Consider the following 14556-nt stretch of genomic DNA (forward strand, 5'->3'; position numbering starts at 1 on the left):
ACAAAGAAAAGCGATACACCTCCAAAGACCACGGTGATCACTTAACATCAGATGACTGTGCTCTGCAATAAAATCTGTATTTTAATTCACTTCTTTTCAAAACTACAGCTGTCCCTAAATCCGCTGTTCTCTTTTTTCCTTTGGTTAGTTTTTATTTATTAAAACCGTTAATTGAGAACTTCAGTCGGAATGAGAATTGCAAGAGAGAGAGAGGCTGAAAGAATCGAGACTATTGAAAAACAAAACGATTTCTTACGACATTGAGTCAAGAGTCACTCAATCGAATTACATGGTTAGTATGGCACTGGTTGATTTGATGTTGATAGAGGCGAGGAATACAATAAAACTCAAATTATAGCAATTCATTTATTGGAAAAAAACAAGAATCACAACTGATACCACATAGAAAATCGTACTCGGCACGGTTTAACTCTTAACTATACATAATATCACAATAATTGTCAATTCAAATTGTATTTACATAAATATTATTTAACAACATTGTTCTATAGCGCAGTCGAAGCACATAATCCAAAGCTTTCCTCAGATATCAAATATAATCAAACATTAAAACAAATAAAATGAAACGTTTGATTATGTATACACAATACAATTCTTAATCAAAAATAATGGTATTTAGTTCCAAATAGTCCCGACAGGGGCGCTGTATTGTTTTCACACAAACAATCGAAAGCAAACATTGTGTGATGGAGGTAAAACGACGACCATATTCGTGCAATTGAGTATATCTTTCAGTAAGATAACAATATAATATGATAGTGTAAAAACAATTTGCACAATTTTCAAAGACACTAAATCTTAATCGAAAATAATGGTATTTAATTCCAAAAAGTCCCGACAGGGGCGCTGTATTTTTTTTCATACAAAGAAACGAAAGCAAACATTGTTTGTTGGGGGTATAAACGACGACCATATTATATCTTTCATGAATGATAACAATATAATATGATAGTGTAAAAATAATCTGCATAGTTTACAGACAGCGACACTTGACATGGGACAAATTAACTGAGACTTACAACTCATGCACTCCGAGTACATACCTTACATAACTCAACGGCACTTCCCAAAATACGATACACGACGAAAAACAATTTTAAGATAATTATATGAAACTATCTTATTGGCAGTATTTCTGTACTTTAGATTACTAAATTTTATAAAAGTTATTCTTGATAAAATCGTAATATTTACAAGTTTCATTACATAGCCGTAATATGATACATATTCCAAAATAAAATATATTCCCGAACATCCTCAAATAAAATCTTTAGGGTACTAAAAATTTACGAATATTTTTTTCTCTCTAAATCTATGTTTTTATGCAAATTATGTTATCCCTGAAAAGAGGTTGGCAAATGTTAATTTATTGAGCCACAATTATTTATAAATAACATTGCTTACGATTTATATAACCGTAAACATTAATTTTTCTAGAAACTAAAGACTATTACGTGATAAAACTGTCAATTTAATTAAAAAAGCAAATGGCGTCACGTGAGAAGAAGTTTCACTCTGCATAAAGATTTATATACTTAATCATAAATAAATCATATTGTATGTTACAAACACCGACCGCACTATGAAGCACAAACTCTTCACACACAAACTGTAATCACAATGAAATAAAAACAAACGAATATCTAATAACCATGTCACTCATCATAATAATCAAATGGCATCGGATAAATATTTTTTTTAAGTATTACCTTGAAATCAAAAAATGTTTACGTGTATATATACGGTAAATAAGCCGATACGTTCCTAAAATAGCGAGGCAAAAAGACAGTGATTTGTAAAAAATATCTTCTTTTAAATTATACAATATCTGGACGACCGAGCCTTGCTCGGATTTTTAAGAATGTACAAAAGTTGAACAAAAAAAAAACTAATACGACATCTGGATTCGAACTGGGGTCCTCTGCTTTCCGGATCACCCAATGTCCCATCTGAGCTATTATAATAGTCTTGTATATAGTGGCGAAATTTACCTTTGTATTCTAATGTTATTGTAGCTGTTTCTCATTAAAACACGGATAAAACACATTTTTTTAAATTGAAACCTAGCTAGATCGATTTATCGCCCCCGAAATCTCCTGTACTAAATTTTATGAAAATCATTGGAGTCGTTTCCGAGATTCAGATTATATATATATAAGAATTGCTCGTTTAAAGATATAAGATAAATAAATACCTTAGATAATTTATATCTAGATAGACTCTTGCTGTTAGACAACCGATAAAATCAGGCCAGGTTAAATACTTTAGTGTGCGTGACATACTACGTCTTACACTCTCAATTTGTATGACACTTTGTGTCAGTGTGCGTGAACTGCTCAAAATAGAGGTTAGTTCTAAACTAATTTTTTTCGACGTTTGCATAGCTGTCATAGTCTATGTAGACGTATAAATGATCTAAGATAAATACCTGTATGTGATATATTATCTCTTTAGCCATAGTTCTGCATTCTGACAATAGTACAATAAACTTTGAACAAACAGAATCATGTATATTCTTCAAATTACCAATAAAAAACTTGGAATTCTTCAAAAAAAAAATTATTTTTTTAACAAAATCAAGAACGATTACGCCGACGAAAATAATAAAAAGTACAATAATATTTATTTACATAATATAACATTTGTTTTGGATCGGAGTTCCGGCTAACAGTTTTAATATACCTACTAGAATAACAAACAAATATCTACAATCTCTCTCATATTTTCATTTACCTACTATTGATTATTACGAGAATTAACTATTTAAACTAATATTTTGGAAACCTCATCTTGTATATAAATATTTTGACAAATATCAATACATTACATTTTAATAATCAGAGAGACGAAACAATGAAACATCACTGACCTACTCGTGGCTGTCAAAGTGCTTTTGTGCCTGTTTGATATTCGCCATTTTGGCGCTGTTAGCCATGTAGAGAGAGTCTGCGGTACTAAAACTAGTGATGACAACCTCAGCAAACATCGATAGATGGTGGGAAACTATTTATTTACTTCATTGCGTTGATCTTGAAGTGTAAATAACACGGGTAACGAAAGAAATAATTCAAAATGCAAAAATACTTCAGGGTTACAATAACGTTCCTTCGCAGCCTATAGTATGTCAAAATTAGTTCTCTGGACGCTCGCGAGTGGCGCTTCAAATAGGCACAATAACTTTGCTGTCAAACGTATCGAACAGCCTGTCCAGTGGTACATACAGAATACAGGTCAGTGATGAAACATTAATGAATTGAAACATATTATATCTCGTTACAATACTTGTTCACACAGGATGCCCGCTAGATGGCGCTGCAGGTACTGTAATGGCGCCTTTTTCTGTCGTGAAGCCGTAATATGCAAACACTACTTTTTCGGTTCGGAAGATGATTTACTGGGCTAATGATACTTAACATCTTATGTCTCAAAGTGACGAATTTTGGGTTCAATCAAGAACTCTAGGCAATTCTAATGGGAACCGGTATTTCACATACCATCAGGGATCACATGACTCTATCGTTACATCTCACACTCATAAAAATATTTTCAGATGAAATTTTGAAAACCAAAAATATACAATATGTTGACTATATCGGTGACAACACAGTCAATACAATGATAATTCTGAAGTTTTCCAAATAGACCAGGGTCTGTTTTCTGTTCGTCAAAATCTCTACTTTCCGATAGTGTAAAAAAATATAAATTACAATGGTAAATGTTTGGAAAATTTAAGCCCATCAAAAGGCGTTTCATAGAGAATTCATTCGTGTTATTTCGTAGCAGCAATAATTTGGATATAATATAATTAGACAAACAGACCAAGGTTTTTGGTACGTAATTTATTTTTTGTTTTCAATTTTGTTATATTCTCTTCCGTTTCCAATGGGTTTCATCCTACTATTATTTTTTTTTCACTTTTTATCATTTTTAAAGGCTTCAGTACTGGTCTAAAATGTCTACCAGCCATGCAAATAAACGCGGAAAACGTTATACGTCCGAATAAACCAAAAAAGCAAAATGACTATTTGTACACATTTTGCATATTCTTGGTATATTCTCAGGTATAACTTAATACCAAGTTTATTTGTAAGGACACAAGAGTATAGGACATTCAAAGGACGACGTCCGAGATAGAAGAACACCTTTAACAAAGATAGAGCAAGATAAAAAAGTAAAGCGTATCTATTGCTAACGATTTCGATTGTTAAGTCGTAAACAGTCAGCCACACATCGCATTAGTTCCTTCGTATTTTGAATAACTATTAATTAACCACTACCTAACGCACACACTGATGAATCGAAATTGGTCACGCAAGTAACCATGCCAGTGGGAGGCTCCTTTGCACAGGATGCCGGCTAGATTATGGGTCTTAAGGGCGCCGTAGCTGGTGAAATTACTGAACAAATGAGACTTAACATCTTATGTCTCAACGTGACGAGCGCAATTGTAGTGCCGCTCAGAATATTTGGGTTTTTCAAGAATCCTTAGCGACACTACATTCTAATGGGTAGGGCGTATCAATTACCATCAGCTGAACGTCCTGCTCATCTCGTCACTTATTTTCGTAAAAAAAAGGTATGGCTTACTTAATGTTATTTTAAGATTGTAACACATTATGGCTTTGATAATTCATACATCTAGTTACTTGCTGTTTAAACAACCGATAAAAACAGACCAAGTTTATTACTTTTGTTTGTGTGCGTGCATTGCTCAAAATAGAGGTTAACAGTCAACCGCAATTTTTCTCGGCGTTTTCACAGTTGCGGGGGGGGGGGCAGTAGAAGACCCAGAGAAAATTAGGGGGCATTGAGATGGCGCAGATGGGGCGTGGGTAGATTAAAAAATATAGTCCAAAAAGGCAAAAAAATACACGGAAATACTCTAGAAAAAAACATATTCTCAAAGGGGGCGGTGAGCAAAATAAGGTTGAGAAACTATGATAAACTTTATAGAATTAAAAATACACGAAGCGCGATGTAATTTAGAATTATTGTCGAATTTTAAGTTCTAGTGAGAAGCTCGTTTTAAAAACAGGTATTTAGAAGATTTCTCTTTAAAAATAAATAGTGAGAGTCATGTTAAAATATACGCTTTCGACTTAAAATTTATAACTACAAATACAAAATTTATCATGTTACTATCTAAGAAAGTCAATTGGATGCAACATGGCCGAATAGCACATGAGGCTCTCATTAGCTATTTTCAGCTATATATAGCTGAATATAGCTATATATAGCTGAATATAGCTATATATAGCTGAATATAGCTATATATAGAGCTCTGTGCCTTTTTATTGTTCATCAAGACCACACGTCAAAGGGCAGTCAATAGCGCACGTGAGGCATGCCGTATTTATCAGCCTAGATAGAGTCTATAGCTGTGTATACAACCGACTATAGACAACCAATGAAAACAGGCCAGGTTTAATAATGTGCGTGACAAGCTTACACTCGCGATTTGTAAGACACTGTGTTATGTGTTGTGTGAGGCTGCTTTGCACAGGATGCCGGCTAAATTATGGGTACCACAACGGCGCCTATTTCTGCCGTGAAGCAGTAAACATTATTGTGTTTCGGTCTGAAGGACGCCGTAACTAGTGAAATTACTGGGCGAGTGAGATTTAACATCTTATATCTCAAGGTGACGAGCGCACTTGTAGTGCAGCCTAGAATTTTTGGGTTTATCAAGAATCCTGAGCTGCACTGCATTGTAATGGGCAGGGCGTATGAATTACCATCAGCTGAACGTCCTGCTCGTCTTGTTCCTCCTCAAGATTATTGAAAACCCAAAAATTCTGAGCGGCACTACAACTGCGCTCGCCACCTTGAGACATAAGATGTCAAGTCTCATTTGTCCAGTAATTTCACTAGCTACAGCGCCCTTCAGACTGAAACACAATAATGCTTACACATTACTGCTTCACGGCAGAAATAGGCGGAGTTGTGGTACCCACAATCTAGCCGACATCCGGTGCAAAGGAGCCTCCCACTTGTATCATGACCACCTCATGTGATATCCAGTCATGCTATTTCAAATATACGTACTTAACAGATAATACTTTGTAATAAATAAATAAATACTTTCTATATCTGTTTATAAGATCTATGTTTGAAATATGCTCATTTCTTTTCTAAACAACTACCTTCCAATATATTAATTATGTATTCAATTTGATAGATATACCTTTATTTATTAAGATATGGATTCGTATTATAATATTATAAATAAAAAAAACTAATGAAGCTAAATAAAAAATTAAAAAAAAAAACAACAGTCTATTTATATTATATTTACATATTTTTATAAATGCGATGCTCACTGAATGAGTTATAAAACGAAAAAAAAGTAATAATTATTGTAGGTCCGTCACCGGCAGTATTGATAATATTGCCGGGGCTCGGTAAGTGAGAAACGTATGTATAGGCAAACTTTGTTTCCGCCAATGTAGTTAGAATTTTCTACTATAATACATTATAATAATAATTAGTAATAATATTTTCACAATAACAAAATCCACTTCAAATATAGTTCATATAGTAGCCGCTAGGGGCGCTGTATATTTTTGTTATAAATTTAACAAACTTTAACGATAATCGATTGGATATTTGAAGGATTGCAAAAAATAGGTATACTCAATGATATTATAATATAGATATGTAATACACTCCATAAATATATACTAACTTCCAAAATTGTTTTACACACCATACTGGCACAATGAAACGATAATATTAAAAGGTAGTTTGAAAAAAAACAAGACAGCGTTTGTTACTATCAAACATTGTGTAAACAAACACTACTGTCAAAATGCGTCCCAAATATGACACAACCGAGCCACGCCATGCGCGCGTCATTTAAATATAGAATGGTCCTTTTTAATGTATATAATATCATTGGATATACAATAATAAGTTAGTAGTATAAAATAGTTACATATTTGGACATTTTTAAGCAACTAAAGCTACTCAATACTCCGGTCGCAGAGAAGAGAAAATTTAGGTCATTGACCTCATAATGCCACTTGGCTGTATGTAAACTAATACTAAATTATATCGTAATGTATAGGCGTAAGTGCACTGATGGGCAGGCACATGAGACTGGAGTTGAATCGCGGTACGTTACGCCTTAGGTTGATGCGTAACTTTACATGAAATTGCTAAATACTCGATCAATATAAAAATTGTGACCTAGATCTAGATCTATTCCCAATAACATATGCGCTATTACCGGTAGAGACTCTAATGGAGAAAATACAGTTCAATGCACTAAAATTCTATTTCGCCGCGGCCGGGCAAATAGTAACAGGTACATACTTATATAACAATCCGTAATACTTTCAACTAACGGTATGATGACCCAAATAGATCTACCACTTAGTCTTAACACCAATTATAAGAATTACTGATGTAAGTTTTACCACACTACCTGAAGCAGTAAGGAACTACTCAAAGTCAACCGGCGTCGGGGTCATGACGTCAATGATAAAGTCCTCCATATTGGGCAGCACTAGAACTTTCTCGAACTCTTTGAGCAGCTTCTGTTCGATCCAGTTGGTGATGTGTGCGAACTTGAGAGTGCGAGCGCCGAAAGCCGGCCGCGCCTTCAGTACTAGTTGCGGGTTCGTTCGGAAACTGAAATAATAAAAAAAAAACTTTATATAAACAATTAATTTGCTAGAGTCGGAAATGTAATTCGAGATCAAAAATGTAAAAAATGGTGTTGCCAACTAAAAATAATAACCTTTTCCATTGTGCGTGTTGAAATATCCTAGAATATCACTTTAAATTTATAAGTGTAGTATAAATACATAAAAATAAATATTGCACAACGTTTTCTCTTTGTAATATAGCATAAAATACATCCCAGAATTAAAATGTAAATTTTTTGCGCAAACTTGGCTTTGACACTGGCAATATGATATAAGCTCTTTGGCTCGTCTACACAAGAAATATGTTAATAATGTTACAAAAAATCTTGGCCGCATTGACAGGTATGACTGGTCGCCATATTGTTTTTTTCATTCGGTTTCCGACGTTCGTCGTGATATCCGACTATAGTCAGGCATATTATTGCCAGTAAAATGTTTGTTTGTAAACAGATAGGATTGAAATTTACACATAAAATTACGAATTATTGTCATATACGTGGAAACCGAGATAGCAGACTAGAACCCGCGACCTCTCGCGTTCCGTGCGAGCGCTCTTTCCAACTAAGTCAACCGTTGGAGTCCCGCATCGTTCATAAAATTTTGATTTCAGTTTTATTTGTGTAATTAATCCCAGAAGTGAGGGTTATCAATTTATAAAACATACCAAATGGTTAAATAATTTATGTGGGAAATAAATATTTTTTTAAATATAATCCTGCAATAAACCAACTGTCTATATATACTTTTTTTTTGAAGGTACTGTACCTTCAAAAAAAAAGTATACACTTTTGACAAGTGCCGGCAATGATCTTCTTTTTTGGTGTTGCAGAAGAATGTGGGCGGCGTTGATAATTTAAAAAAAAGGTGCATCCGTACCCTCACTTGTCCTCCTCTTTTTTTTTAAAAAAAAAGGAAGTGTCTCACTAGTCATACTGTATAAAAATGTTAATTAAAACCTTCAGATACCGCACCAATCATAAGTCTTGGTATGTTTATCCAACTCACTGGTTGTGGCTTCCTCTAGAGTGTTTACAGAATACCTTTATTTATTTACGGTATGTGTGATTTTTGCATTTACTATATAGATTGTACGTACTCATTTACATTTACTTTTTCAACTTACTCGTGTAAGGCATTATTTTTGAATATTTGACGTTTGAGTATTTTTGTTGGGTGACTTTATATATTATACTAGCTGACCCGACAGACGTTGTTCTGTTCATAATAAAAAAAAAACTCATGCGGGTGTAATTTCGTCAAATCCGTTGTTAGCTGACCTCTACTCGGCGAATGGAATATTCCTACCAAATTTCAAGTCCCTACGGCTTATGGTTCCAGAGATATCGTGATGAGTGACTATATACGTTTAAATCTCTTATATCTATATAGATTGAAGTTGAAATGATTTGTACAACGATCAAGCTGTAAATGTCGATTTAAAAGAGTGGCAACAAGTTTCTTAGCAGTTCTTCTCATTAAAGCTCGACCCGTTCCGAAGTGGCGGGAAATTTAAAAAGAAAAGAAAACTAAACATAAAGTGATTTTGATTTGATTATATTTAGAGTAAAATAACAAATAGTCTCACCCGATCCATATTCTGTCGTGTGGCGGCGGTGGCAGGTTGATAGCGAGCCTCCCCTCCAGTCCGTGTACTTCCACGTGTAGCTTTATGTCCGTGTTGGACAGACCCTCCATAGCTCGTTTGATGTACTTGTAGTCCGTCACCTATTGATTACCAATGACGACTTGAGTAAGAAGTTTTACATAACATAAATAGGTTAAAATAAAAAAAAACATTGCGTGCGTACAAAGTACACATGTCAGAAGTGAAACCTGCATGGTGCATGAACCTCTAAACTGCATATGAATTCCTGGTACGTGTTGCTAGGATGACGCATGATTTCAACCGCTATGAAAGACATTCCTACCACCACTAATATATATAATAATATGTTCTCCTGGTGTCTATGTAGTAATACGTCGTGCGCTTGGAGTCAGAATACATTATGGTATACTCGCGCCATACTTAAGACAATCTTTTCTTTAACTATAATCGCCTGGTACCAAAACATTGTATTATGCTTCCTATCTCATTATCTCCCATGTTAAATATTATGAATTGATGTGACTGCTCTTTTTACTGTCGCTTTTTCGTTTCATCGACTTTCAAATCACAACGATGATAAAGAAGTTTTCACTTCAATAGTATGCATATTTCTGTCTCATTCTTTACCGGCTTCATCCTACACATTTTTGTATTTGTGTCTCTTACCTGTCGTTTTTTCCGTTGCATCCGGTTTGAAATCACAACGATTCTAAAGAAGTTTCACTTCAAAAGTTTACATCTATTTACCATTGATAGTTTTCGCATACAATAAATTATAAGCGTGTTACAAATAATGTACAAAAAACACAAAAAATCAAGAAGAAATACAATAAAAGTATATAGATAGAATAGTAGTATCCAACGCCTCGTCATTCTACCTCTTAACGTGTTTGGTGACGTATTGAATAGATCGAAATCAGGCAAGTCAATTATTAATGATTTATTGCTTGTGGACACACCTTATATTTTATGAATGTTGCCTGTAATTAGTACTGCAATGAGGAACGTATATTGTACGTTTTGTCCTGGTGTAGTTATGATGTGATAGTGATGCTTTGAAAAATTCTTTAAAAGCGCAATGTTGACAAATTTAGGAGACTTTTATATAATATCGGTCTAGAATATTTCAAATTTATTTCGGCAAAAAAAAAAAGATAGAACGCGTATAACGCATATACAGTTTGCGCGCGAATTACCAGTGGGAGACTCCCATGCACAGGATGCCGGCTAGTTTTGCCGTGAAGCAGTAATATGCAAGCATTACTGTGTTTCGGTCTGAAGGGCGCCGTAGCTAATGAAATTAATGGACAAATGAGACTTAACATCTTGTGTCTCAAGGTGACAAGCACAGTTGTAGCGCCGCGCAGAATTTTTGGGGTTTTTCAAGAATCCTGAGCGGCACTGCATTGTAACGGGCAGGGCATATCGATTACCGTCAGCTGAACGTCCTGCTTGTCTCCTCCCTTATTTTCATTAAAAAAAAAAACAAAGTACAAAGCGGGAGCATCTCCCGCCGCTGTCCGTCTCGCCTCGAGCGTCCATATTATAGTGCTGAGCTGTAGTCGGGTTAATACTAAAGTTACTATTGACTGGACTTATGACGTACCTGCTGGAAATACTTATTCGTCGCAATTTTGTCCACCATTCGAAGGAACTTCTTCTTTGAAGATCCACCCTCAACACTAGCTGTCCTAAAAAGATATTCAGACATTATGACGAAACCACGACATAAATTAAGATTTATTAAACACACTAATAAGATTATGAGGATATTACAATGTGACGGGCAGATGATGCCACAACTTGACCCATGCCTGTGGCGGCGTCGTGGGGCGGGTCGTTATCTTCCCATGTGTGAGGGAGCGATGATGGCTAGTCCAGGCGTCATGTTCGTGAACGGGCGTTGTTTGTGGTGCGTGGTCGGTCCTGTCCACGGGGCTTTTTATATTTAAATTGATAAAATACCCTTAGATAATTGATACGTCTTAAGACTATGACAGCTGTGGAAAAAGTCGAAAAAATACTAAAACAAAATGATAAACATATTGAGTTGTCTAATAGCAACAGGCTCTATCCATAAATTTTCTAAGAAAATACTATTTTATGTTATTAGTTTTAATATATAATTAAACGCATATTACCTTCACATATTTACAGTATATGCGAATTGTTTTTATTGATACTTCTACTGTTACTCTACTACTACTACTCACTATCGTTAAAAAAACTCAAATAGTTTTTTTTTATGATAAATAACTTATTTTTCTATTATTTTTAACTTTGTGTGGGTCAAAACGTTTGAGCAATTTTGGCGAATCACTTTACATACATTGTATAATATTTATTGTAATATGCTCAATCTGTAAATATAGATTTGCCACTTATTCTCATCAGCTCAACTTCTCCGAAGTGGTTGAAAGATCTTTGACATTCATAAGTTATTTAACGTAGGAGACTAATTCATTTTTTGTTGAATATTCATTAGTCGATTTTATGTTTACATAGAGAGACCTGTAATTGGCTGTATATGTAAACTAATTTTTAAAACTCTTTTGTAACATTTAAGCTGTTGGTCTCATCAATAAAAAAATGAAATAAAAAAAAACTCACGACGCGTCATTGATCAAGAACTTCTCCTCGCTGTCGACAGGCTGCACCGGCGGCGTCTCCTCGTCGCTGCTGGACTCTGCCGAGTCTTCTACATCCGAGTCATATACAGCCGGCTTCAAGTTCTAAAATATTCAAATTCAAATATTTTTATTCATAATAGGATGTGACATTCACTTATTGAAAGTCAAAAACTACCTCCCATTCCAAAAATAATGCCTCAGACCTGAGAAGAATGAGCGCAACAAACTCAGCGGGCTTTTTTCTTATAAAAATATGAATTACAATGTAATATCGTAGAATAAACATTTATAATTAAGAAGGGCGGTTTAATACTATTATTTATGCTATTGTAACGTATAACGTAATATCGTAATACTTTTGTTTTGAACATTTTCTGGGATCTTATTGTAAAAACATATACATCACCCCACAAAAGACTTACTAATTCGACTTAGCCGAGTATCAGGCATAACAAGTTTATGTTTGTTCCTCGTGATAACATTATGATTGTCACAGTTTCAAGCAAATTCCTCAATGTGCTTATGAACATAATATAGAACATTATCAAGAATATATATATTTTTTTAATGGAATAGGAGGACAAACGAGCGTACCGGGTCACCTGGTGTTAAGTGATCACCGCCGCCCACAATCTCTTGCGACACCAGAGGAATCACAGGAGCGTTGCCGGCCTCTAAGGAAGGAGTATGCGCTTTTTTTGAAGGTACCCATGTCGTATCGTCGCGGAAACACCGCATAAGGAAGCTCATTCCACATCTTTGTAGTACGTGAAAGAAAAATCCTTGAAAACCGCACTGTGGAGGACCGCCACACATATAATTAAATTGAATATTGAATTAATATAAAGTTATTTCTTTTAATATACGAAATATTTAAGTCTTGCATAATTGAGATACAAGTTACAACTTACAGCCTGAAGAAAACGGTTTAAAATCAGAGGCAAGCAAATAAAAGTCTTTAGCATCAAATAGTTATGACAAAATACAACAATTATTCTACAATACAAAGTTTGTTGGCGTTGGAAAATATTACCAAAAATAATTTTTACGATGCGCGCCAAGATCTACATCCAAATTCGACAACCTGACGAAATAAATGGCGGCGACATGGGACGGGTCATCCCCTTCCCTAAAATATGGTTGAGGGAGGCGATGGCTGGCTCATGCGTCATGCTCGTGAACGGGCGCTGCTTGTGGTGGCAGGATGATCCTGTTGCCGGAGACTCGGTTTCAGATTCTTAAAAGTTATTGTGTGTATATATATGTATGGATATATACATATTTATTTATATATAATCGCTTATAAAATGCTCACAGAATACCTTTATTTATTCATGGTGTATGTGGATGATGCAGCTACTGTACTCAATAACTTTTGTATTAATTTACATTTACTTTTTTGACTTACTCGTGTAAGACATTGACTATTTGACGTTTGAGTGTGTCTGTTGCATCATTTTACATTATACATATTATATTGTAATTAGAAACGATTTGTAAATCGATGTATTTAAATGTAAATCTTGATATAAAAGAGTGGCAATGAGTTTCTTGCTACTTCTTCTCATTTGCTCAACCCTTTACGAAGTAGCGGTAGATTCGATAAGAAAAATATTTTTTTTTTTGACATTCATAAGTGTCATTTCCTTGACCTACGTGAACTGATTTTGATTTTGTAATATACATCTACAAATATAATATACCTATAGTTAGTCACTTTTTGGATAGGTGAAATCTCGTGAGTTCGCGTTACCGAAAAGCTTATAGCAGTATATCTGTAGCTATACAGCTGACGTATTGTGCAACATTAGTGCTGTGTTATAAGTGAAATTGAATTGATTTAGTGAAAAGTTCAACGTTTATATACTGTGCATTGTTGAAACAGTGTTTTTGTTTGATTAATATATTATTGAAAATAAGTTTTAAAAATAAATTGAAATTAATAATTCAATTCTAAGTGACTATAGTCATAAGTTTTGATATTGAACAAATGATAAATATAATCTAAAACATACCCTCATCTGCTTCTCTGTCTGAAGGATGCTGGTCACTGGTACGCTCATGTCGTGGTCTACGATGTTGTCTGCCAACAGTTGGTCTTCGAGGGTTACATCTGTGGAGACTGAGCTTTTTATCAACCGAATAGACCCAACTGAATAGGTTACAATACCATAGAAAGATCTTTATAATGGAAGCATTCGCAACAATGTCCATGAAAATCTGCTGCGCTCGGGTATTTTGTGTTATAATAAACCTATTCGGTATGCGCCTATATATTGATGCGCCATCTGGGTGACAATATACGCGCAGAAAAGTTGCATGGAAATCCATCCATTGAATGTGTTTTTCATTTGGCTTTGAATTTTTACCGAGAACAACACTGGCTGGTCATAATTCATTAAGAAACTATGTGACAGCCATAGCTGTCGAACAAACATGAATTCTTAGATTAAGGATTGGTCTCCGCTGCGTTTTCTTTTTTTTTTTGATAAAATTAAAATATTTTGGTTTGTATTTTTCTCATATTTATATATAGAATTAAATAATATGTATCACTCGGGGCTGACTGCAATCCAACTACTCGGGTTTATTGAAGTTCTTCTTGGCGTTTTTTGTGAAGGTACCCATGTCAGAAAAAACCGCACACGGT

General features: G+C 34.7%; 1 protein-coding gene across 4 annotated transcripts in view; it reads right to left on the reverse strand.

The window, feature by feature from the left end:
* Nucleotides 1-2576: 2576 nt before the first annotated feature.
* Nucleotides 2577-14556, reverse strand: part of LOC126969526 (testis-expressed protein 2) — a 51827-nt gene continuing 39847 nt past the window's right edge. For 2 of the 4 annotated variants that reach the window (XM_050814996.1, XM_050814994.1), the window contains 5 exons: nt 13922-14019; nt 11887-12008; nt 10883-10967; nt 9256-9395; nt 2577-7653 (listed from right to left, as the gene is read on the reverse strand). In XM_050814996.1, the coding sequence (XP_050670953.1) occupies nt 7464-7653; nt 9256-9395; nt 10883-10967; nt 11887-12008; nt 13922-14019 (635 nt within the window). In that variant the 3' untranslated portion in view covers nt 2577-7463. Of the gene's footprint in view, nt 7654-9255; nt 9396-10882; nt 10968-11886; nt 12009-13921; nt 14029-14556 lie in introns of all 4 variants that reach the window. The other 2 variants (XM_050814995.1, XM_050814993.1) reach the window with 1 other exon arrangement.

Source organism: Leptidea sinapis, chromosome 18, assembly GCF_905404315.1.
Source record: "Leptidea sinapis chromosome 18, ilLepSina1.1, whole genome shotgun sequence".
Classification (NCBI taxonomy): Eukaryota; Metazoa; Arthropoda; class Insecta; order Lepidoptera; family Pieridae; genus Leptidea; species Leptidea sinapis.